Source organism: Hyla sarda, chromosome 3 (assembly GCF_029499605.1).
Source record: "Hyla sarda isolate aHylSar1 chromosome 3, aHylSar1.hap1, whole genome shotgun sequence".
NCBI classification, from domain to species: domain Eukaryota; kingdom Metazoa; phylum Chordata; class Amphibia; order Anura; family Hylidae; genus Hyla; species Hyla sarda.
The window spans coordinates 16,285,353-16,312,622 of NC_079191.1; the positions used below are offsets into that span (position 1 = coordinate 16,285,353).

The 27,270-nt window shown below is 41.7% G+C and overlaps 1 protein-coding gene across 1 annotated transcript in view; it reads right to left on the reverse strand.

Moving 5' to 3' along the window:
- ELP3 (elongator acetyltransferase complex subunit 3) overlaps nucleotides 1-27,270 on the reverse strand; it is a 178,721-nt gene that overhangs the window by 121,616 nt on the left and 29,835 nt on the right. Inside the window, exons 3-7 of the mRNA XM_056563812.1 lie at nucleotides 21,019-21,157; nucleotides 18,531-18,601; nucleotides 16,327-16,390; nucleotides 13,789-13,857; nucleotides 5,975-6,129 (exon numbers count right to left, since the gene is read on the reverse strand). Of these exons, the coding sequence (XP_056419787.1) occupies nucleotides 5,975-6,129; nucleotides 13,789-13,857; nucleotides 16,327-16,390; nucleotides 18,531-18,601; nucleotides 21,019-21,157 (498 nt within the window). The remainder of the gene's footprint in view (nucleotides 1-5,974; nucleotides 6,130-13,788; nucleotides 13,858-16,326; nucleotides 16,391-18,530; nucleotides 18,602-21,018; nucleotides 21,158-27,270) is intronic.

Sequence of the window (27,270 nt, forward strand, 5' to 3'; positions counted from 1 at the left end):
GCCAATAGAGAAAAGAGATTTGTGCTATTTTTTTGTTCTTTTTCTATATATGGACGTTACTCTGGGGTCAAGTTAACTCCTTAAAGGGGTACTCTGCTTGTTCTGAACATTTTGTTCGTAAAGCTCGGAGTCTGAGGCTGTGATTGTGATGTCATGGCCACGCCCCCTTCATTCATGTCTATGGGAGGGGGCGTGCCCCCTCCCATAGACATGAATGGAGGGGGCGTGGCCATGACGTCCCGATCACAGCCTCAGACCGAGTGTTCCGAACAAAATGTTCAGAATGCTGGAGCACCGGAGTACCCCTTTAACGACCATGGACGTGTATACACATCCATGTGCTGTTAAGCAGATATGGCCGATTCTTGCAGATGAGGGCCGGCGTTAATAGCAGACTTGCAGTGATCGCCGCGGCTGGGTATTCACCCTTTAGATCGCAGCTGCCCTTTAATTGCTCCCTGGTGTTCCAGTGGGTGGGTCGCCCTAACCACCAACCCCCCCCCCCCCCCCCCGCGTGGGGCGATCCACTGTGGAGGCAGCCGGAGGGCTTACCTCACGTCCTGTGCTGGCTGCGGCTCTGACAATGGTAAATTGTCTATGGAACCACCTTGATCTAATGATTCTTCCTAAAAGTCCCCTAAGGGGACAAAAAGTATAAAAATAAAAAAAAAATTTAAAAAGTTTTTAAAAAAAAGCTTAAAAACACACACATTAACCCCTTCGTTATTAAAAGTTGAAATCACCCCATTTTTCCCAAATTCCATATTAAAAATATATAAACATAATAAAAATACATATGTGGTATCTCGACGTACGTAAATGTCTATACTATAAAAATAAGGTTAATTAAACCACACGGTCAATGGCGTATACGTATAAAAAAAAACTCCAAAGTCCAAAATTATGTATTTTTGGTCACTTTGTATACAGTAAAAAAAAAAAAAAAATGTATAAAAAGTGATCAAAAAATCAGATTAAAATATTCATGGTACCTATAAAAACGTCACGGCGCAAAAAATGAGGCCTCACACCACCATGTAAACCCCCCCCAAAAAAAATAAAAGTTATAGGGGTCAGAAGAGGACAATTTTAAACATACCGTACTAATTTTGGTGCATGTAGTTATAATTTTTTTTTTTTTTTGTAAAATAAAGAAAACCTACGGTATATAAATTGGGATGGTCCTACAGAATAAATATATGGTGTCATTTTTACAAAGAAGTGCACTGCGTAGAATCGTTAGCCCCAAAATTTACGAAATGTTTTAGTTTTTTTCAAATTTTGCCCCACAAATATTTTTTTTCTGGGTTCGCCGTAAATTCTGTGGTGAAATGATTGATGTCGTTACAAAGTACAATTGGTAGAGAAGGCAAGTCCAACCAGCTCACCCTGCCCGGACAGATGGAGCACGGACTCCGGCGCTGGACAACGCCACAGAGAATGTAGGAGATGGAGTCCAGCTCAGTGTGCAAATAAAATCCAATTTATTAGCAGACAAGTGCAGGAACACAAGAGTTACACATTTCAAGCGCCAGAGCGCTCTTAGTCATACTGCATGACTAAGAGCGCTCTGGCGCTTGAAACGCGTAACCCTTGTGTTCCTGCACTTGTCTGCTCATAAATTGGATTTTATTTGCACATTGAGCTGGACTCCATCTCCTACATTCAAAGTACAATTAGTGGCGCAAAAAATAAGCCCTCATATGTGTCTGCAAAATTGAAAGCATTCTGATTTTTAGAAGTTGATGAGGAAAAAATTAAAGTGTAAAAACTGAAAAACCCGTGGTCCTTAAGAGGTTAAGGAGCCTCCAGCTGTACACTTACACCCATAGTGCTTAAACACTCCATGATTTTTCTATATGTCTTCGAGAGGAGACAGAACATGATGGGTATCTTGACGTGCAAACAGCAAAATCACAACCTAACCTTTTCCACGTAAAACGCAAAGCGAAGAACACAAACGGGCATCCAAAACAAAAACAAATAAAAAGATCAGAAAAAACAAAGTCTTCAATTGTAGATACTAGATAGGGATTTGGTAAGGAACAATTGTGCAGTCTAGTGTCTGCCCGAATATATTTCATCCCTGCTTAGTAATGGGGACAGGCGACGGGTGACCACACTTTACTGCAACTACAGGTTTATAAACTCTGTAGTAAACAAAAGAGCTTTTCTGACCCGGAAAATGTTGCCCAGCATACGGTGAAAGAAAAAAATATCTGACCCCCTGATAATTCTGTACATTTGCCCACTAACAAAGAAATGACCAGATTGTAATGTTAATAATCGGTTTATTTGAACAGTGAGAGACAGAAAAACAACAAAAATATTCCAGAAAAAAGCATTTCAAATAAGCAAGATTTCTGGCTCCCATCTGACTTTTATGCAGGTAATGAGCTGAGATTAGGAGCACTCTCAAAGGGAACACTCCAAATCTCAGCTTGTTACATGCATAAAAGACACCTGTCCACACAATCAATCAGATTCCAAACTCTCCGCCATGGCCAAGAACAGGGGTCCTCAAACTTTTTAAACAGGGGGTCATTTCACTATCCCTCAGACCGTCGGAGGGCCGGACTATAGTTATAAAAAAAAAAAAAAAAGCTATGAACAAATTCCTATGCACACATATATCTTATTAGTGGACTACCCCTTTAAGTACGCAGCACAGTTCCCCCCACATTAGGTAGGCAGTATAGATCCCCCCACATTAGGTTGGCGGTATAGTTCCCCCACATTAGGTTGGCGGTATAGTTCCCCCACATTAGGTTGGCGGTATAGTTCCCCCACATTAGGCTGGCAGTATAGTCCCCCCCCTTCCACATTAGGTTGGCAGTATAGTTCCCCCTATATTAGGTTGTAGTTCCCCCACATTAGGTTGGCAGTATAGTTCCCCCCACATTAGGTTGTAGTTCCCCCACATTAGGTTGTCAGTATAGTTTCCCCACATTTGGTTGGCAATATAGTTCCCCCACATTTGGTTGGCAATATAGTTCCCCCACATTAGGTTGGCAATATAGTTCCCCCACATTAGGTTGTCAGTATAGTTTCCCCACATTAGGTTGGCAGTATAGTTCCCCCACATTAGGTTGGCAGTATAGTTCCCCCACATTAGGTTGTAGTTCCCCTACATTAGACTGGCAGTATAGTTCACCCCCACATTAGGTTGGCAGTATAGTTCCCCACACATTAGGTTGACAGTATAGTTCCCCCCCACATTAGGTTGTAGTTCCCCCACATTAGATTGGCAGTATAGTTCCCCCACCCCACATTAGGTTGGCAGTATAGTTCCCCCCACATTAGGTTGGCAGTATAGTTCCCCCCACATTAGGTTGGCAGTATAGTTCCCCCCCCCCATTAGGTTGGCAGTATAGTTCCCCCCACATTAGGTTGGCAGTATAGTTCCCCCCCCCCCCCATTAGATTGGCAGTATAGTTCCCCCCCCCCCCCCCATTAGATTGGCAGTATAGTTCCCCCCCCCCCCCACCATTAGGCTGGCAGTATAGTTCCCCCCCACATTAGGTTGGCAGTATAGTTCCCCCCACATTAGGTTGGCAGTATAGTTCCCCCCACATTAGGTTGGCAGTATAGTTCCCCCCACATTAGGTTGGCAGTATAGTTCCCCCCACATTAGGTTGGCAGTATAGTTCCCCCCACATTAGGTTGGCAGTATAGTTCCCCCCACATTAGGTTGGCAGTATAGTTCCCCCCACATTAGGTTGGCAGTATAGTTCCCCCCACATTAGGTTGGCAGTATAGTTCCCCCCACATTAGGTTGGCAGTATAGTTCCCCCCACATTAGGTTGGCAGTATAGTTCCCCCCACATTAGGTTGGCAGTATAGTTCCCCCCACATTAGGTTGGCAGTATAGTTCCCCCCACATTAGGTTGGCAGTATAGTTCCCCAAACAACAAAAAACGTGGTCTCAAATGGCTGGAGGTGCTCAACCTCAAATGCGGTTGTGCATTTATACTGGGGGAGCAGATCCTGCCCTTGTAGTCCATTGCTAAGGGCGATCCCCAGCATAAAAATGCATACAATGGACGATGCCTGCAGGGGACTACAAGTGCCACAATAGAATCCTACACCAGATAGACGGTGCGGATGTGTAACAATTAGAATAATACAATACAGGAATGTGGGTGCACTACTGTGGTAGATGTATACAATGACATTAGCCATCCCTCAACACTGATGTTAAAATTGAGACATTCGCCAGTATATCCTTATATGAAGGACACACCAGAGCCAGCACATCAATACCAAGGTTTCTCAAAATGGCGCGGAACCTACGCTAACCTACCTGTGCTTGATAAGCAAAACAGGGGCCAGTGGTCAATTACGGCAGCATTCAGTCGATTCACAACCTTCCCCCCACATTAGGTTGGCAGAATAGTTCCCCCAAATTAGGTTGGCAGTATAGTTCCCCCACATTTAGTTGGCAGTATAGTTCCCCCACATTAGGCTGGCAGTATGTTCACCCCCCAGACATACAGCCTCCAGCCATACAGTGTACTGCCCCACTTCAATGCTCCGACCACCACTCCTCCGGTCCGGCCATAGCAGTAGGTCCCGGGATCGGAGGAGCGGTAGTCTGAGCACCGTAGCCGACATGCCGTTGGTAACACTTACCAAGCTGGCCAGCGCACGTCCTGCTCGCTGCTCCGCTCCTCCACGGTCCGTTGCTATGGGAACACACATGGGACATCAGTGACGTCCCTGCGTGCGCTACCTCCCGGCGGTCCTTGCGTTTTTAAAGCAAACAGGGGGCATCTTTCGGGACACAGGGATGTCCTTAGGCAGCGGCGGGCCAGATAAATGTCCTTGGCGGGCTGCATGTGGCCCGCGGGCCGTAGTTTGAGGACCCCTGGCCAAGATCAAAGAGTTGTTCAATGATGTCAGGGACAAGATTGTAGATCTACACAAGGCTGGAATGGGCTACAAGACCATCGCCAAGCAGCTTAGTGCAACGTTTACTACACTCTGTGCCATTATTCACAAATGGAAGAAACACAAAATATCTATCAGTCTCCCGCGGTCGGAGGCTCCATGTAAGATCTCACCTCGTGGAGTTTCAATGAGCATGAGAACGTTGAGGAATCAGCCCAGAACTACACGGGAGGATCTTGTCAATGATTTTAAGGCAGCTGGGACCATAGTCACCAAGAAATCCATTGGTATCACATTACACCAGGAAGGACTGAAATCCTGCAGTGTCCGCAAGGTCCCCCTGCTGAAAGATGCAGATGTACAGGTCTGTCTTAAAGGGGTACTCCGGTCCTAAGACATCTTACCCCCTATCCAAAGGATAGGGGATAAGATGTCTGACCACGGGGTCCCACCGCTGGGGACCCCCGCAATCTTGCATTCTGCGGGGGCGGAGTCGTGACGTCACGATACTCCGGCCCCATGGTCGGCACCCAGCAGTTTGTGAGCTGGCAGCGCGACATGCAGCTCAAAGAGGTGGGTGCCGACCACGGGGCTGGAGTATCATGACGTCACGACTCCGCCCCCGTGTGACATCATGCCACGCCCCCGCTATGCAAGTCTATGGGAGGGGGCGTGACAGCTGTCACGCCCCCTCCCATAAACTTGCATAGCGGGGGCGGGCGTGACGTCCCACGGGGGCAGAGTCGTGACGTCACGATACTCCGGCCCCGTGGTCGGCACCCGGCAGTTTGTGAGCTGGCAGCTCGACGTGCAGCTCAAAGAGGTGGGTGCCGAATGCAAAATTGCGGGGGTCCCCAGCGGTCAGACATCTTATCCCCTATCCTTTGGAGAGGGGATAAGATGTCTTAGGGACGGAGAACCCCTTTAAATATTTTTTTTCCTTCACTATCAGAGCCATTCTGACCCTGCTGATGTTCCCCAACATAAGAGCCAACGTGACCCTGCACTTTTTGACTTTGAGAAAATCTACAAGAATCTGCAGATAAACCGAGCTCAGACACACAATACATCCTCGTCCCCTTACCGCACTGCCTCAGCCACGCTGTTGGAGGTGTGCCCGGAGAGGGCGTCGTGCAGGTTTCGGATAAAGTAATCTCGATATTCTTCTGAAAGCGCCATGAATGTGCCCCCCATGACAATGAACTCCACCTTGTCCACGCTGTGTCCGAGCTGCTTGAGCTGTAAGGAAACAATGTACAGAACAAAATGGAGGCGATTATTGGCGTGGCCTGGTTACGAGTTTATGCACTTAACCCTCTTGTGGAAAAACAATGCGAGAGCTGAGGTGAGTGACGGCTGTAAAACATTTTTATCCTTTAACCCACTAAAAACTTTTGCCACCACCAACTATTGCACACGTCCAATTTCATAGTAGAGTATTGAACTAAACCCATAACCCATCCTTTCCCTCTCATCAACATATTTTACTGTCTAAACATCATTCATTATCTTCATAGAGCAGTTTCCCCTCTGTTGTCACTTACATGCATGAAGTGTGGGAATTACATAATCCAGCCATCCACTCTGTCTCTGTCCAAATCCCTCTCTAAAAACAGCCCATGTGGTTTCTGCCCTAAACTGATCAGTCCAGCTTCTGTAGTGCTGAGAACTGGGAGGTGTGTGTGGCCTCAGCCAATCAGACACTGAATCTCTCTCTGCTGCTCAGAGCAGGAGGGTGGGGGCTGCTCTCAGAGAGCAAGCTGGCTGGTAGAGCAAAGCTTCAATGATTGCTGGGAGATGTAGGCAATCAAACAGGATGGTTTACATAGAACATATCCAGGTAGTGTGGTGGCTTTGGAGCTTTATATACATACATATAAATGTATAATATAAATATATATATATAGATATATATATCACACACACACAGTGGGGGGAAAAGTATTTAGTCAGCCACCAATTGTACAAGTTCTCCCACTTATAAAGATGAGAGGCTGTAATATTCATCATAGGTTATAACCTCAACTATGAGAGACAGAATGAGAAAAAAATCCATAAAATCACATTGTCTGATTTTTAAAGAATTTATTTGCAAATTATGGTGGAAAATAAGAATTTGGTCAATAACAAAAGTTCATCTCAATACTTTGTTATATCCCTTTGTTGGCAAATAAAGAGGTCAAACGTTTTCTGTATTCACAAGGTTTTCACACACTGTTGCTGGTATTTTGGCCCATTCCTCCATGCAGATCTCCTCTAGAGCAGTGATGTTTTGGGGCTGTCGCTGGGCAACACAGACTTTCAACTCCCTCCAAAGGTTTTCTATGGGGCTGAGATCCGGATACTGGCTAGGCCACTCCAGAACCTTGAAATGCTTCTTATGAAGCCACTCCTTCATTGCCTGGGCGGTGCGTTTGGGATCATTGTCATGCTGTAAGACCCAGTCACATTTCATCTTCAATGCCCTTGCTGATGGGAGGAGGTTTTCACTCAAAGTCTCACGATACATGGACCCATTCATTCTTTCCTTTACACGGATCAGTTGTCCTGGTCCCTTAGCAGAAAAGCAGCCAAAGCATGATGTTTCCACCCCCAGGCTTCACAGTAGGTATGGTGTTCTTTGGATGCAACTCAGCATTCTTTCTCCTCCAAACACGACTAGTTGAGTTTTTACCAAAAAGTTCTACTTTGGTTTCATCTGACCATATAAAGATTCTCAAAATCCTCTTCTGCATGATCCAAATGCTCTCTAGCAAACTTAAGACGGGCCCGGACATGTACTGGCTTAAGCAGGGGGGACACGTCTGGCCCTGCATGATTTGAGTCCCTGGCGGCGTTGTGTGTTACTGATAGTAGCCTTTGTTACTTTGATCCCAGCTCTCTGTAGGTTATTCCCTAGGTCGCCCCGTGTGGTTGGTTCTGGGATTTTTAATCAACGTTATTGTGATCATTTTGACACCACAGGGTGAGATCTTGCGTGGCGCCCCAGATCGAGGGAGATTATCAGTAGTCTTGTAGGTCTTCCATGTTCTAATAATTGCTCCCACAGTTGTTTTCTTCACACCAAGCTGCTTGTCTATTGCAGATTCAGTCTTCCCAGCCTAGTGTAGGTCCACAATTTTGTTTCTGGTGTCCTTCGACAGCTCTTTGGTCTTGGCCATAGTGGAGTTTGCAATGTGACTGTTTGAGGTTGTGGATAGGTGTCTTTTATACTGATAACAAGTTCAAACAGGAGCCATTAATACAGGTAACGAGTGGAGGACAGAGGAGACTCTTATAGAAGAAGTTACAGGTCTGTGAGAGCCAAAAATCTTTCTTGTTTGTAGGTGACCAAATACTTATTTTCTACCATAATCTGTAAATAAATGTCTCATAGTTGAGGTATAACCCATGGTGAAAATTACAGGCCTCATGTTTTTAAGTGGGAGAACTTGCACAATTGGTGGCTGACTTTGAAAGGGGTTATTCAGGATTTGAAAAACAGCGCCACACCTACACTCAGGTTGTGTGGGGGTACTGCAGCTCAGTTCCATTGAAGTAAAAGCAGCCAAGCTGTAATACCGCACACAACCTATAGACAGGGGTGGCGATCTTATTAGTAGAAATTTGTTCTGTTTTTCTAATCCTGGATAACCTTTTAAAGGGGTACTCCCCTGGCCAGCGTTGGGAACATGGACTATAGCCCCGCCACGCCCCCTCCCAGGCGTGATGTCATAAGGGGGCGTGGCCGACACCCGCAGCGAGCACACAGCGATCTAAAGTGATCTAAATCTACAGCGGAACTAAATGTTCCAAATGCTGGCCAGTGGAGTACCCCTTTAATGCATTTGAAGGTGAGTTCACAGAGGTTTGTGTTGTTAGCACATTCAGACTGTACTTGGTCTCTGTTAGTCCATTCCATGTAAGCCCTCAAAAATGTTGCCCCTGAACTACCCTAAAAACAACTGTGTGTTAAAGGGGAACTCCAGTGGAAAAAAATTTTTTGTTAAAATCAACTGGTGCCAGAAAGTTAAACAGATTTGTAAATTACTTCTATTTAAAAATCTTAATCCTTCCAGTACTTATCAGCTGCTGTATGCTGCAGCGGAAGTTCGTTTCTTTTTTCATTTCTTTTCTGTCTGAGCACAGTGCTCTCTGCTGACACCTCTGTCCATGTCAGGAACTGTCCAGAGTAGGAGCAAATCCCCATAGCAATCCTCCCCTGCTCTGGACAGTTCCAGATATGGACAGAGGTGTCAGCAGAGAGCACTGTGGTCAGACAGAAAAGAAATTAAAAAAGAAAAGAACTTCCGCTGCAGCATACAGCAGCTGATAAGTACTGGAAGGATTAAGATTTTTAAATAGAAGTAATTTACAAATCTGTTTAACTTTCTGGCACCAGTTGATTTAAAAAAATAAATAAATAAATAAATAAGTCTTCCCCGGAGTACCCCTTTAAATATATAATATATCCCCTATTATATCGAAGACCAGAAGGGATTAATCACTTTTTCTTTTACATTAGGTTATCAGGGAAGAAAATATTCCCACTCCCCTTTCCTCAATACACCCAACACCACCTACTAGATTACAGCAAACTAAAAACACTAACATACCCACTAAAATAATAAACCACTAAAATACCCCTGACCATCACGTATAAACCCCCCTCTTCTAGACTAAGGCTAGGTTCAGACTACGGAATTTCCGTCAGAAATTCCGCTTGCTAAAATGTATAGTGTAGTGAATGGTGTTCTGTTCACAAATTCACACTTCGGAATTTGTGAAGCGGAAAATCCGCTTAGTAAATCCGCTTAGAAATTTCCGCCTGAAGAAAGGCGGTGCTCTTTCTTCAGGCGGAATTCCTCGCGGAACACATTGCAGTCTATGGGAGACTGCAGTGTCCGCGCGGTCCTAGCGCCGACTTATTCAGTCGGCGCAGGCGGAACTCAGAATCTCCGGGCGGAAATTTTCTGAACCTAGCCTAAGAGGAGATGTGAGCCCCTTCTACCCTCGTCTACCAGATATTAACCCCTTCTACCCTGGCCTACCAGATATTAACCCCTTCCTTTACCCTAGTCTACCAGGCATTAACCCCTTCCTTTACCCTAGTCTACCAGATATTAACCCTTTCTACCCTAGTCTAGCAGATATTAACCCCTTCCTTTACCCTAGTCTACCAGATATTACCACCTTTTTCCACCCTAGTCTTGCAGATATTAACCCCTTCTACCCTAGTCTAGCAGATATTAACCCCTTCCTTTACCCTAGTTTACCAGATATTAACCCCTTCCTTTACCCTAGTCTACCAGATATTAACCCCTTCCTTTACCCTAGTCTACTAGGTATTAACCCCTTCCTTTATCCTAGCCTACCAGATACTAACATTTTTTTCAACCATAAACCACCAGATATTAACCCCTTCTTCTATCCTAGACACCAGACATTAACCCTTTTTTTCTACAGTAGACCACCAAATATTAACTACTTCTTCTACAGATCTTAACCCCTTCATTTAAGGTAGACCACCAAATATTAACCTCTTCTTCTACAGAAAACAACCATATATTAACCCCTTCTTCTATTCTAGATACCAGATATGAACCCGTTTCTCTACAGTAGACCACCAGATATTAACCCCTTTTTCTACAATAGACCACCAGAAATTAAACCTCTTCTCCTACCCTAGACCACTAGGGGAAACATTTACTAACTTTCCCATAAAAGAAGTGGGCACTGCCCTAGAATGGTGATAATGTGGCATAAGGCAGATGGTCTGGCTAAGGCTGGGTTCACATCACGTTTTCTCCCATACGGGAGCGCATACGCCAGGGGGGAGCTGAAACCTCGCGCTCCCGTATGCCTTCGTATGCGCTCCCGTATGTAATTCATTTCAATGAGCCGGCCAGAGTGAAACGTACGGTCCGGTCGGCTCATTTATGCGCCGTATGCGCTTTTCCCCCGGACCTAAAACTGTGGTCAACCACGGTTTTAGGTCCGGTTGTAAAAGCGCATATGGCGCAAAAATGAGCCGACCGGACCGTACGTTTCACTCCGGCCGGCTCATTGAAATGAATGACATACGGGAGCGCATACGAAGGCATACAGGAGCGCGAGGTTTTAGCTCCCCCCTGCCGTATGCGCTCCCGTATGGGAGAAAACGTAATGTGAACCCAGCCTTAATAAAGTTGTTGTAGTCTGAAATCCATCTCGTCTTATGTTATGAGCTTAGGCTTCTATCCTGTAACTACTCTATTCTTTACACTGCAACTCAGCATCCTCCAAAAACTATAAGCTCAGCTTGAAGTCAACTACAAGTAACTAAACCCCAAAGCAAATAAAAGAATAATAAATCGGGAAACACTTCTCAGCAGGTTTAGGCTTTATAAAGGGGAAAGGCTGAAAATATTATTTTTGCATAAAATGTAAATTTCCTATTTCTGTCCACACACGAGGATCCAAACTGCGCTTGATTGGATTTTTTAAAATAATTAACCTCAATATCTGACATTTCCATCCCACGGACAGAAATGTCGCTTGCTGGTCATGTGACTTTTAGGAAATCTCAGTTGATCCTGTAACATTTTCCTCTGTAATAAGACGCAGGGTCGGAGCTGCTCCGCTATTCGTCCATCTTCTCTCATTTCACATTGATATTTCATCTCTACGTTACAGGGATTATAGCCTGAGCCTCACTGGGTTAACCCCTTTCCTCCCACAACGGATTTAATTTGTTAATTTAATTGTCGCATTCTAAGAACCATAACTTTTGAATTTTTCTGTCAATAGAACAGTAAGAGGGCTTATTTTTGCAGGACAAATTTTTAGGTTTCAAACATTTTATTGAACAATATAACATATTACAAAACAAAAAAATTTAGGGGGTGAAAAAAAAAAAAAAAAACACACACAAGCAAATTGCCCTTAGATGCCATTGTCTAGGGCAGTGTTTTCCAAACGGTGTGCCTCCAGCTGTTGCAAAACTACAACTCCCAACAACTCCGGGCATGCTGGGAGTTGTAGATTTGCAACAGCAGGAGGCACACTGCTTAGAGAAAACTGTGAGAAATTGCAATTAAAAGGGCTTACCCACAATCCATTTTAATTTTTGCATTTTCATTTGCCTTTATTTTTTAACTCTTATTTATCCATCTTATTTCCCCATAAGAGAGCTTGTTTTTTGCGCGACCCTTCCTACTTTGTAATTACACTTTATTTTAAGATAAAATGTTCGGGGAGCTAAAGGAAAACCGCAATTTAGCAACTTTTTTTTTTTTTTTGGGGGGGGGGGGGTGGGGGGAGTTTGGTTTTTACACAAAACTGTCAGAGGGTAAATACAATTAAACCGATGCCCAATTTATATAGCTTTTCTATCATTGTACTGCTTTTTAAAACAAAATCGGTATGCTTAAAGGGTACCTTTCAACAAAAAAACTTTTTGATATATTATAGATTAATGTATGCAGAATAACTTTCCAATAGCATGTTATTAAAAAATATTGCTTCTTTCTATTTTCCACTTTTTCCCTACCAGTCCTGTCAGCAAGCCTTTTTTATAGATTGCAGACTCATGCTGGAGTCCTAAATCTGAGACTGCAGCCGGGACACAGACAAGCTCAGCACTGCTCCCTGCCAGCTATCTATCATATATCAATAGTTTTTTTTATAAAAGGTACTATTTAAAGTTGCCATATTGTGACCCCTATGACTTTTCATGTTTCAATATATGGGACTGTATTGGGTGGGGGGGGGCACATTTTTTGCACCACAATCTGCAGTTTTTATCGGTACAATTGTTGCATATTTCTGACATTTTATCCGAAATTATTAAAAAAACTATTTCTAGGACGTGATTTTGGTATTTTATTTGTTTGCGCCGGTCGCCGTATGGGATCAATATTATATTTAAATAGTTTGGACATTTCCGCATGGGGCGATACCACATATCTGTTTTGTTTTTTTAGTTTTTTGTAAAATGGGAAAGAAGGAGGGGATTCAAAATTTTTATTGGGAGAGGGGCTTGTTTTTATAAAATAATTTTTTTACTTTTTATCAACACTTTGTGCCCTGAAAAGTGGCTTTTTTTTTTAAGAGAAATATTAGCAGGATAAGAAAGTGATTTGGCCTATAATTATGATTAAAGGGGTACTCCGGTAGAATTTATTTTAATTTTATTTTTTAATCAACTGGTGCCAGAAAGTTAAACAGATTTGTAAATTACTTCTATTAAAAAATCTTAATCCTTCCAGTACTTATTAGCGGCTGAATACTACAGAGGAAATTCTTTTCTTTTTGGAACACAGAGCTCTCTGCTGACATCATGAGCACAGTGCTCTCTGCTGACACCTCTGTCCATTTTAAGAACTGTCCAGAGTAGGAGAAAATCCCCATAGCAAACATATGCTTCTCTGGACATTTCCTAAAATGGACAGAGGTGTCAGCAGAGAACACTGTGCTCGTGATGTCAGCAGAGAGCACTGTGTTCCAAAAAGAAAATCATTTCCTCTGTAGTATTCAGCAGCTAATAAGTCCTGGAAGGATTAAGATTTTTTTAATAGAAGTAATTTACAAATCTGTTTAACTTTCTGGCACCAGTTGATTTAAAAAAAAGTTTTCCACCAGAGTACCCCTTTAAGGGGTTTTATGTAGATTTAAAGTCTTTAGGCTGAGTTCACATGTCAGATTTCTGAAAAGTTTTCGCTGCATTTTAGACTTGTTTAGCTGCAATTTTAGAACAACAAATATGGCCGCTGTGCCAGGTAGTGCAGTCTGAGCTTCCTAGAATCCTGAAAAGGGAAATCTACCCAGTTATGCAGCGATACAGCCTCCCTTCTAATTTTACTAGATACCAAAGCCATACAGGATTCTGGGAAGGTCAGATCAACATTCCTATGAGTGTTAGAAACCTGTGAACTGTACCTGTTCGACTCTATGTCTTGTCTGCAGGAAAGGGTCGTACCGGGCCCGGATGGCTCGCATGGATGTTGGCTGCAAAAGAGAAGGGGAGAAGATTCTAGTGAAATTTTACAAAATGTGTAAAATCTGGCAAATCTGCATTACCACTATGTGAAATCAGTCACACTGACGCGCAGGATTTGAAGCTGCAGATTTTATTTCTAAGCTAAATGACTGAACGCAGCATTAAATCCTGTGCAGAATACTGTACGTGTGAACACACCCTAAGGCTCATTTCACCTTATTCGTCCATATTTTTTGCTGCAGCAGAATTTGCTAGCCACTGAAGTCAATGGGCAGCAAAATCTGCTGCAGAAAATCTGCAGCAAAAATACGGCCATCTGAACGGACCCTTAGGGTAGGTTCACACGTGTCGTATTTTGTTGCACATTTGCTGCTGTGTCGTTTCCTACCCATTGAAGTCAATGGGTAACAAAATCAGCTGCATAATTTGCTACCCATTAACCCTTAGGGAGTATTAAACACACACACACACACACACACACACACACACATGATCCTCTTTGGGATTTGAAGTCGTAAAATCCGCAAGTTTACAGGGCAATTCTTATGCGTTTTTGATTGCCTTGTAAAACCCGCAACGTCAAATGTGCAGCGGATCTGGTGTGTGAATACACCTCAAGGATGGGGTCACATGTACCATCCGCAGCGTATTTATTGTTGCGGATGTGCTGATGCCAGTCACTAGAGCGAGCACCCTGCTGCGGCAGTGACTGGCTTTGGTGCATCCGCAACAATAAATATGCAGCGGATGTGCTAAATGTGACCCTACCCTTAACCCCTGAAGGACCAAACCCATTTTAACCTTAAGGACCAGGGCAATTTTATTTTTGCGTTTTCGTTTTTTCCTCCTCGCCTTCTAAAATCCAACTCTTTTATATTTCCATGTACAGACCCATATAAGGGCTTGTTTTCTGCATGACCAATTGTACTTTGTAATGAAAACTCTTATTTTACCATAAAATGGACGGCAAACCCAAAAAATTACTTTTTTAGGGAGGGAATTTTAATGAAAACCACAATTTTGCACATTTTGGAGGGGTTCGTTTTCACACTATACATTTTACAGTAAAATGACATGTGTTCTTTATTCTGTGGGTCAATACGATTAAAATGATACCCATGGCTAGATACTTTTATATTTTTGTACCGCTTAAAAAAAAAAATCTAAAACTTTTTGTACAAAATCAGTAATCTAAAATCCCCCTAATTTGACCACCTATAACTTTTTCATTTTTCCGTATATAGGGCGGTATGAGGGGTCATTTTTTGCGCCGTCATCTGTACCTTTTATCGATACCACATTTGCATATGTAAAACATTTAGATAATTTATTTTTTATTTTTTTTGGAATAAAATGGGACAAAAAAAGCTGCATTTTTGGACTTTTTACACCGTTCACCGTACGGGAGCATTAACATTATATTTTGATCGTTCGGACATTTATGCACGCGGTAATACCAAATATGTTTATTAAAAAAAAAAAAAAATATGCTTTTTGGGGGTAAAATGGAAAAACTGACAATTTTCATTTTTATTGGGGGGGGGGGGGGGGGATTTTTCTTTTTTTTTTTTTTGCCCCCATATGGACTATCTATAGCAATAATTTAATTGCTAGTACTGTTCAGTGCTATGCATAGGGCATAGCACTGATCAGTATTATCGGTCATCTTCTGCTCTGGTCTGCTCGATCTCAGACCAGAGCAGGATACGCCGGGGAATGGACGGAGGCAGGTGAGGGGACCGCCGTCCACCATTACAGATGATCGGATCGCCGCGGCAGTGCTGCGGCCGATACGATCATCTATTTTAACATGCGCATTGCCGCAGATGCTGTGATCTGTACTGATCATGGCATCTGAGGGGTTAATGGCGGACAACCGCGCGATCGTGGATGTCTGCCATTACCGGAGGGTCCCCGGCTGCTATCAGATCCTGCCGTGTATGACGCGAGCACCGCTCCTACACAGGACGTAAATGTACTGCCAAACCAGGACGTACATTTACGTCCGTGGTCGTTAAGGGGTTAAAGGGGTATTCCAGGCAAAAACTTTTTCTTATATATCAACTGGCTCCGGAAAGTTAAACAGATTTGTAAATTACTTCTATTAAAAAATATTAATCCTTCCAATAGTTATCAGCTTCTGAAGTTGAGTTGCTGTTTTCTGTCTAACTGCTTTCTGATGACTCACATCCCGGGAGCTGTCCAGCTCCTATGGGGATATTTTCCCATCATGCACAGCTCCCGGGACGTGACATCATCATTGAGCAGTTAGACAGAAAACTTCAGAAGCTAATAACTATTGGAAGGATTTTTTAATAGAAGTTATTTACAAATCTGTTTAACTTTCCGGAGCCAGTTGATATATAAAAAAAAGTTTTTGCCTGGAATACCCCTTTAAGCATAAATAATCTGTTCACATGACTGACTGACTAGTGAACCCTGTCAGAGCCGTTCCATTTACACAGAAGTGACCTCACCTCATAGCCCGTATAGGATTGGGTCGAGTACTCAAAATCTGAATCTGGACCTCCAGGACAATAACTGCAGAAGAACACAAGATACAAATACCATTCACACTATTAGGATAATGTATTCATTTAAAAAAAGGAAACATTCTTATCTACACTCAGGAACTGACATAGCATACAGCCCTTAAAGCGTACCTGTCATAGTGCAAAAAAAAGAAACAAAGTGATATGTTACTCAGGACCTAATCCTGATCATGTGCATATAATTTTTATGTGTCTAGGACCTATATATCCAGAGATATAAGCATTTATCTGCTGGTGAGTTACTTTTTCATTGTGCAGGCTGGAGGGGGCGTGTCAGTCTGTCTCCCTCACAGGAGCAAGCCTGTGTAGTCAGCCAATCAGTACTCTCTACTCTGTAACCCTTTCCTCTTTGGTTTTATGCTGTGTCATGTGTCAGAGGAAGATACTTGGAGCTTGCCTGCAGTAATCAGAAGACATTATGGTGAATTCATAACAGGATAAAATGTATAAATATAAGAATAGATCTTTATAAAATTAGTGCAAGGATTTTTTAGGTAAAAGTACAGCATTTTAATGAATACATGTTCTATCTGTTTTATCTTCTTCTAGTAAAGCTGGATGCTAATCAGCATAGCTGTCACTATGTGTGTCATTCATCTTTCACAGACTCCTGAATGTCTGATCAACTTCTTTGTCATTCAGGAGTCCGAGAAAGCTTTGACTATTTCAGCATGCTGGGAGTTGTAGTTTAGTAACAACTGAAGCTGCAATGTTTGTAAATAACTGTGTTAGAGCAGTGTTGCCTCCAGCTGTTGTAAAACTACAGCTCCCAGCATGTCCACACATCCTTTATCTGTAGTTTTTGCATACACAATAGAAATCTCCTATACTGGATACCAGTATGCTTTACGGCCAGTATCCAGTATGCTGTAAAATCTAGACTAGTCTGTCTGGCTAAAAAACAGGCGACCCCTAGTGGTGGATATTTTGAGCTTGAATTTCAGGTGAAAATTTAATTTTTTTTTAACAGGTGTATATTGTGAAATGTCATATTATAATGAGTCCTGCAATATATGAAAAGTTTTTAACAATGACAGTGCCTCTTTAAAGGGGAATTCCAGGAAAAAACTTTTCTTTTTATATCAACTGGCTCCAGAAAGTTAAACAGATTTGTAAATTACTACTTGCTATGGGGATTTGCTTCTAAACTGGGCAGTTCCCGTGTCATAAGAGAGAGCACTTAGACAGAAAAGAACAACTCAACTTCAGAAGCTCATAAGAACTGAAAGGATTAAGATTTTTTAATAGAAGCAATTTACAAATCTGTTTAACTTTCTGGAGCCAGTTGATATATATATATATATATATATATATATATATATATATATATATATATATATATATATATATATATATATAAAAAGTTTTTTCCTGCATAACCCCTTTAAACTTCACATACATAAAAACTGTTAAAAATGTAAGCGGCCAAAACATCTTCTGTGATATAAACCGATACATTTACCTTAATGGGGTACTCCGGTGGAAAATATATATTTTTTAAATAAACTGGTGCAGGAAAGTTAAACAGATTTGTAAATTACTTCTATTAAAAAATATCTTTACCCTTCCAGTAACTTTTAGCAGCTGTATGCCACAGAGGAAATTCTTTTCTGTCTTGTCCACAGTGCTCTCTGCTGACACCTGATGCCCGTAACAGGAACTGTCCCAGAGCAGGAGAAAATCCCCATAGCAAACCTATGCTGCTCTGGACAGTTCCTGACACGGACAGAGGTGTCAGCAAAGAGCACTGTGGACAAGACAAAAAATAAATTCAAAAAGAATTTCCTCTGCAGCATACAGCTGCTAAAAAGTACTGGAAGGATAAAGATTTTTTTAATAGAAGTCATTTACAAATCTGTTTAACTTTCTGGCACCAATAGATTTAAAAAACAAAAAAAATGTTTTCCACCGGAGCACCCCTTCAACTTGTATATTGTATTATCTATCAGGGAAGGAGAAAGACTCGGGCAGCTCCATTCTTTCCCATTGAATGACGTGTCCGACCCTGATATAAATGAGACGTTACCTGCACCATCAAAGTACATGTAAAGGCCATAAAAACTAAAAGGAAAACCATACACGGTATACATGACGATGGTATACAGAGGAAAAAGCACATTACAACTTACACACAAATGTTTCCTGTAAAGTTAATGTGAGGACATCTGTGAGGTTTACACATGACCGCGACCACCGCAATCTACAAGAGAAGATACAGATATAAATCCGCAAAACATCACAATAATCAGAGCAGGAGAAAATATGTTTATATTCCTGTACATAACGCAGTATTATAGTAGTTATATTCTTGTATATAGGAGGCAGTATTATAGTAGTCATATTCTTGTATATAGGATACAGTATTATAGTAGTCATATTCTTGTATATAGGAGCAGTATTATAGTAGTTATATTCTTGTATATAGGAGCAGTATTATAGTAGTTATATTCTTGTATATAGAAGGCAGTATTATAGTAGATATATTCTTGTATATAGGAGGCAGTATTATAGTAGTCATATTCTTGTATATAGGAGCAGTATTATAGTAGTTATATTCTTGTATATAGAAGGCAGTATTATAGTAGTTATATTCTTGTATATAGGAGCAGTATTATAGTAGTTATATTCTTGTATATAGGAGCAGTATTATAGTAGTTATATTCCTGTACATAGGAACAGTATTATAGTAGTTATATTCCTGTACATAGGAGCAGTATTATAGTAGTTATATTATTGTATATAGGAGGCAGTATTATAGTAGTTATATTCTTATATATAGGAGGCAGTATTATAGTAGTTATATTCTTGTATATAGGAGCAGTATTATAGTAGTTGTATTCTTGTATATAGGAGGCAGTATTATAGTAGTTATATTCTTGTATATAGGAGCAGTATTATAGTAGTTATATTCTTGTATATAGGAGCAGTATTATAGTAGTTATATTCTTGTATATAGGAGCAGTATTATAGTAGTTATATTCTTGTATATAGGAGCAGTATTATATTAGTTATATTTTTGTATATAGGGGGGCAGTATTATAGTAGTTATATTCTTGTATATAGGGGCAGTATTATAGTAGTTATATTCTTGTATATAGGAGCAGTATTATAGTAGTTATATTCTTGTATATAGGAGCAGTATTATAGTAGTTATATTCTTGTATATAGGAGCAGTATTATAGTAGTTATATTCTTGTATATAGGGGGCAGTATTATAGTAGTTATATTCTTGTATATAGAAGCAGTATTATAGTAGTTATATTCTTGTATATAGGAGCAGTATTATAGTAATTATATTCTTGTATATAGGAGCAGTATTATAGTAGTTATATTCTTGTATATAGGAACAGTATTATAGTAGTTATTTTCTTGTATATAGGAGGCAGTATTATAGTAGTTATATTCTTGTATATAGGAGGCAGTATTATAGTAGTTATATTCTTGTATATAGGAGCAGTATTATAGTAGTTATATTCTTGTATATGGAAGCAGTATTATAGTAGTTATATTCTTGTATATAGGACCAGTATTATAGTAATTATATTCTTGTATATAGGAGCAGTATTATAGTAGTTATATTCCTGTACATAGGAGCAGTATTATAGTAGTTATATTATTGTATATAGGAGGCAGTATTATAGTAGTTATATTCTTGTATATAGGAGGCAGTATTATAGTAGTTATATTCTTGTATATAGGAGCAGTATTATAGTAGTTATATTCTTGTATATAGGGGGCAGTATTATAGTAGTTATATTCCTGTACATAGGAGCAGTATTATAGTAGTTATATTCTTGTATATAGGGGCAGTATTATAGTAGTTATATGCCTGTATATAGGAGCAGTATTATAGTAGTTATATTCTTGTATATAGGAGCAGTATTACAGTAGATATATTCTTGTATATAGGAGCTGTATTATAGTAGTTATATTCTTGTATATAGGAGCAGTATTATAGTAGTTATATTCTTGTATATAGGAACAGTATTATAGTAGTTATATTCTTGTATATAGGAGCCGTATTATAGTAGTTATATTCTTGTATATAGGAGCAGTATTATAGTAGTTATATTCTTGTATATAGGAGCAGTATTATAGTAGTTATATTCTTGTATATAGGAGCAGTATTGTAGTAGTTATATTCTTGTATATAGGAGACAGTGTTATAGTAGTTATATTCTTGTATATAGGAGCAGTATTATAGTAGTTATATTCTTGTACATAGGAGGCAGTATTATAGTAGTTATATTCTTGTATATAGGAGCAGTATTATAGTAGATATATTCTTGTATATAGGAGGCAGTATTATAGTAGTTATATTCTTGTATATAGGGGGCAGTATTATAGCAGTTATATTCTTGTATATAGGAGCAGTATTATAGTAGTTATATTCTTGTATATAGTAGCAGTACTATAGTAGTTATATTCTTGTGTATAGGAGCAGTATTATAGTATTTATAATCTTGTACATATAGAGCAATATTATAGTAGGTATAGTCTTGTACATTTTGTATGTTCTTATAAATGTCATCCTGGTAATTGTTATTTGGGTCACAACAGAATAAAAGAGAAGGATATTTATACATTTTATCAGTAATACAAAGATCCCTTTCTTACCCCGCTGGCAGTACGGATAGGTTTTGCTTTCAACTTTGGGACAAGAACTTTGCGGTACTGTGAAGGGACGGCAGCAATGATGTCCACGAGCCGCGGCTGAGCAGACAGACCATACTTGGCGGATGTTTTGGTCTTCAACCTGCATTTAGAAAACACTGAATGTTAGATACAGCGGCACACTCCGAGACCTTCAGCAGACGAGCAGGAATTCTTTTTTTTTTTAATTATCTGAGACGGCTGAACTCACAACGTCAGCATCGGAGTAGCTGCGGGGATAAACACAAAGCGCACCGACAAGACGTTCTGCACACAAATCCAATTACACAGCATGATGTCGGGGCCTTCATCAAACACACAGCACTTTGAACATGTGCCTCCTGATCGCCCGGCTCAGAGCTCCAGCTGTTCCAATAATACAGACGACCACAGCACTTCCCAAGGTGCCACAAATTGCTATTTACTAAGTTTCCAAGGAGAAGGAGAGTGGAGGAGACGGCGGGAGGAAATAAACCTCTGCACACACACAAAGCCAAATAGCACGCGTGTCCGGCGAGGGTAAGGAAAAATATCACCGTCACATCTCTCCAGCGAGGGTAGGGAAAATATCACTGTTACGTCTGTCCAGCGAGGGTAGGAAAAATATCACCGTCACATCTCTCCAGCGAGGGTAGGGAAAATATCACCGTCACGTCTGTCCAGCGAGGGTAGGGAAAATATCACCGTCACGTCTGTCCAGCGAGGGTAGGGAAAATATCACCGTCACGTCCCTCCAGCGAGGGTAGGGGAAATATCACTGTCACGTCCCTCCAGCGAGGGTGGGGAAAATATCACCGTCACGTCCCTCCAACGAGGGTAGGGAAAATATCACCGTCACGTCTCTCCGCAAGAGATGACATTCGTACGATGTACCATCAGCTAATCAATATTTGTATCTTGTACCAAAGGGGAGAACCTAAAAGAGTAAACTTAAAGGGATTAATCTCTGATGGCGGCCACTCCGTACACACACGATCAGAGATGAATCCCTATAAGTCACATGGACCCCTCTCATAACCAACATTACATGAGAGAACCGGTCACTGATCAGGACAATCCTCTACGTCATTCCACACAAAAGCAGAACAGTCCTTCCCTGAAATACTCTGCACTGCCGTACACACAGATCGTTTCTTCTGTCTGTGATCAGCACACTGTTGCTGTGGAGTCAGATCCTTCCACTATGTTATTCTCTGATCCTGACTTCCAGTAAGATCAGCCTATGTCTCTCCTAAAGTACTCTGTGCTGCTGTGGAGCCAGACCCTTTCACTATGTGCTGATCTTATGTGTGGTCACAGAATAAGAATCACATAGCGAAATTATCTGGTTCCACAGCAACACAGAGTATTTCAGGAGAGGAGTATGCCGGTCTTAGGGAAGATCATAAGAGGAGGATCACATACTGGAAGGAATTTGTTATAACAGCAGCAACGCAGAGTATTTTAAAGGAAATGTGTCACCAAATGTAATTTAAAAATTTTCTTTTTAGAGGTTAAAAAAATTTTCAATATTTTTAAAAACTGTACTTGTCACAAAATATGACAAATGAAGCAATAACCTGTCATATCTCCCACAGTTGACCAGCAGAGGGAGCTAACATGAGGAATCTGGTTAAAGCAAGCAACTTATCTGACTGCTGCAAATTAGACCTCGCCTGTCTACCTTCCTCCTCTGTCCATGTGCTATTTTGTTGGTGTCTGAAGAGTGGTAAAGAACAGACTAAATGCCTTTTCATAGGTCACTGCTCCTCAGGGACTTTGAGAATATGGTGCTGGCTCCCCTTTCATTTCACCAGCCTGTGCTATGCACATGTGCAGTAAGCAGTTAATGCAGGGGCGGACACAGACAGCATAGGGCCCCTGTGCAAAGAATGTGCCTGCCCCCCCCCCCCCCCCCCAATACATCAATTGTTCAGGTAGTAGATAAGATAGATAGATATGAGATAGATAGATATAAGATATGATATAGATAGATATAAGATATGAGATAGATAGATATAAGATATGAGATAGATAGATATAAGATAGATGTGAAATAGATATGAGATGGATAGATATGAGATAGATAGATATGAGATGGATAGATATGAGATGGATAGATATGAGATGGATAGATATGAGATGGATGGATATGAGATGGATAGATAGATAGATAGGAGATAGATAGATAGGAGATAGATATGAGATAGATATGAGATAGATACAGTAGATAGATAGATAGGTCATGGATATCTTTTTACCAACCAGGGTGCCTCCAGATGTTGCAAAACTAAAAAACTACAACTCCTGGGCCTTTGGCTGTTGAGGTATGCTGGGAGTTGTAGTTTTGCAACAGTTGGAGGCACCCTGTGGGATGGATAGATCGATAGGTAGATAGTGTTTTCCAACCAGGGTGTCTCCAGCTGTTGCAAAACTACAACTCCCAGCATGCCTGGACTGTAGTTTTGCAACAGCTGTGGGCACCATGGTAGGAAAACACTGATCTATGCCCAGTCAATCTATCTCTCTCAGTGTTTACCAACCAGTGTGCCTCCAGCTGTTGCAAAACTAAAACTCCCAGCATGCCCGGACAGTCTTTAGCTGTCCGGAAGTTGTAGTTTTGCAACAGCTGGAGGCTACCTGGTTGGGAAACACCGCCTTAATGGATTAATGATAAAAAAACAAGCAGTGTGTCCACATGTTGCGGCCCTAGTGGGGTCACTTTTCCTCCTCCAGGGTCCACAGGTCACCTACAGGTCACAATACAAGAACAATTTTTTTGAAAAATTGCGGCAAAAATGGCGCAGTTTTACCGCAATTTCGAAAAAAAATTGCCGCAATTTTTCCCAAAAATTGTTCTTGTAATGTGACCTGTAGGTGACCTGTGGACCCTGGAGCAGGGAAAGTGACCCCACTGGACTGCTACCCCCCCCAGCCCCAGGTTATACTGCTAGTGAGAAGAGAGGCAGGACAGGGGACATAGCTTCCCCTCACAACCACTGTGCTCCTCGGAGGCCGGTCAGCTCTCGGCCTCCGCCCTCTTCCTGTGCTGGGGGCGGAGCCATGAATCAGATACCTTCATCCCTGCGCTACTGCCTGTCTCCCTAATGATACAGGAGCAGGAGCAGCGCAGGGATTGTAAAAAAAAAAAATAGTGCTTGTCTGAGTGGGGATCGGGATCCTCACCAGCTGCACCTCTCTCTCAAGGGGGCCCTTGGCCAGTGCCTGAGGGCCCATGTGAAGTGGCGGGCCCCTGTGCAGCTGAACATTATTGTCCGCCCCTGAGTTAAAGGAGTAGTCCAGTGGTGATTCAGTGGTGAGCAACTTATCCCCTATCCTAAGGATAAGGGATAAGTTGCAGATCGCGGGGGGTCCGACCGTTGGGGCCCCCCGAGATCTCCTGTATGGAGCCCCGACAGCCGGCGGGAAGGGGGCGTGTCGACCTCCGCACGAGGCGGCGGCCGACACGCCCCCTCAATACAACTCTATGGCAGAGCCGAAGCGCTGCCTTCAGCAATCTCCGGCTCTGCCATAGAGATGTATTGAGGGGGCGTGTCGGCCGCCGCTTCGTGCGGGGGTCGACACCCGCTATCTCCGCGGAGAGCCGGGGCCCCGTACAGAGAGATCGCAGGGGGCCCCAGCGGTCGGACCCCCCGCGATCTCAAACTTATCCCCTATCCTTAGGATAGGGGATAAGTTTTTCACCACTGGACTACCCCTTTAATGCTTTTCTATGAGACACTCAAGCCTTAACTTTCTTATGCCCTGTGCCTGCCATAAAGCAACTGTGTGGGTGTAGTGAAGTGACACACCACAAAGAGGCTACAGTAATGGCAGCCCCCAGTACACACTTTATTAATAAATAACATTAAAACTACATTGTCCTAAAACAATAAATTCATAAATAAAATGCTTTATCTTGATAGAATAATTTTATTTATTAAAAAATGTATTAAAAAATGGTGACACATTCCCTTTAAGATAGGAAGGTGCTGATCTTATGTGAGGTCACAGACTATCCTAAAATACTCTGTGCTGCTGTTGTAACCAGTTCCATCCGGTATGTGATCCTCAGCTCATGATCTCCCCTAAGCCCGGCATACTCCTCTCCTGAAATACTCTGTGCTGCTGGAAAGCAGGCTCCTCTATATAGGTCGTTTTCATATGTATTTAAAGGGGTACTCCGCTGCTCAGCGCTTGGAACAAACTGTTCCGAATGCTGGAGCCGGAAGCTCGTGACATCATAGCCCCGCCCCCTCGTGATGTCCCGCCCCCTCAATGCAAGTCTATGGGAGGGGGCGTGACGACTGTCACGCCCCCTCCCATAGACTTGCATTGAGGGGCGGGTTGTGATATCACGAGCTCCCGGCGCCGGCTCCAGCTTTCGGAACAGTTTGTTCCAAGCGCTGAGCAGCGGAGTACCCCTTTAATCCTCGACCACCCACTTTTTTTTCCATCCATCTCTTCATATCGCGATTGGAAGAGTCTTTCCTGAAAAAATCTGTGTTGCTGGTGAACCCTGCATCTCAACTGGCTCCAGAAAGTTAAAACAGATTTGAAAATTACTTCTATTAAAAAATAAATCTTAATCCTTTCAGTACTTATGAGCTGCTGAAGTTGAGTTGTTCTTTTCTGTCCAAGTGTTCTCAGATGACACCTGTCTCGGGAACTGTCCAGAGTAGAAGCAAATCCCCATAGCAAACCTCTTCTACTCTGTGCAGTTCCCGAGACAAGCAGAGATGTCAGCAGAGAGCACTGTTGCCAGACAGAAAAGAACAACTCAACTTCAGCAGCTGATAATTATTGGAAGGATTAAGATTTTTTAATAGAAGTAATTTACAAATCTGTTTAACTTTCTGGAGCCAGTTGATATATAAAAAAACAAAAAAAAAAAAAACACTTTTTTCCTGCAATACCCCTTTAACATTTGTTGCTGCACTAGGATCATAAAAATTAAAATTCATCATGGGCATAAAGACAATATAGGGGTGGCCTCATACTATCCACTTCCATGGCAGAAATGGTGGCCGTAGTGAACGCCGTACAGTCATATAGAAGGGAATCTGGTTTTATATATGTTGCTGGATGATTGGTTGCAGCGGTGACATTTTTTACTACATTTGTAATGGCAGAGGCGCCATCTTCAGGATGAAATAGGGAAGAACAAGTAATATGTACTTGCAGAAGCTCCATCTGCTGGCCACAGGTGGAACTAATCGACAGATATGTAATAGATGCGCCCTCTGCTGGTCATAAAGAAAAAGGAATCAAACTATAAGGCTTCACACCACGATCTGACCTTCCGATGTACAGATACGATTTCGGATACTCAAACCGCCTGAAATCGTATCTGTGCACGGACAGGTACTGACAGATACAGTGCCATTAAAGGGGTATTTATATATCAACTGGCTCCAGAAAGTTTAACCCCTTCATGACCCAGCCCATTTTCACCTTCAGGACCTGGGCATTTTTTGAACATCTGACCACTGTCACTTTAAACATTAATAACTCTGATGCTTTTACTTATCATTCTGATTCCGAGATTGTTTTTTCGTGACATATTCTACTTTATGTTATTGGTAAAATTTCACTGATATTTGCATACTTTCTTGGTAAAAAATCTAAAAATTTCATGAAAATTTAGAAAATTTAGCATTTTTCTAACTTTGAAAGTCTCTTCTTGAAAGGAAAATGGATATTCCAAATAAATTACATATTGATTCACATATACAATATGTCTACTTTGTGTTTGCATAAAAAATTTTTACAAGTTTTTACTTTTGGAAGACACCAGAGGGCTTCAAAGTTCCGCAGCAATTTTCCAATTTTTCTCAAGATTTTCAAAATCGTAATTTTTCAGGGACCAGTTCAGGTTGGAAGTGGATTTTAAGGGTCTTCATATTAGAAATATCCCATAAATGACCCCATTATAAAAACTGCACCCCCCCCCAAAGTATTCAAAATGACATTCAGTAAGGGTTTTAACCCTTTAGGTGTTTCACAGGAATAGCAGCAAAGTGAAGGAGAAAATTCAAAATCTTCATTTTTTACACTCGCATTTTCTTGTAGACCCAATTTTTGAAATTTTACAAGGGGTAAAAGGAGAGAAATCACCCTAAAATTTGTAACCCAATTTCTCTCGAGTAAGGAAATACCTCATATGCGTATGTAAAATGTTCGGCGGGCGCAGTAGAGGGCTCAGAAGGGAAGGAGCGACAAGGGGATTTTGGAGAG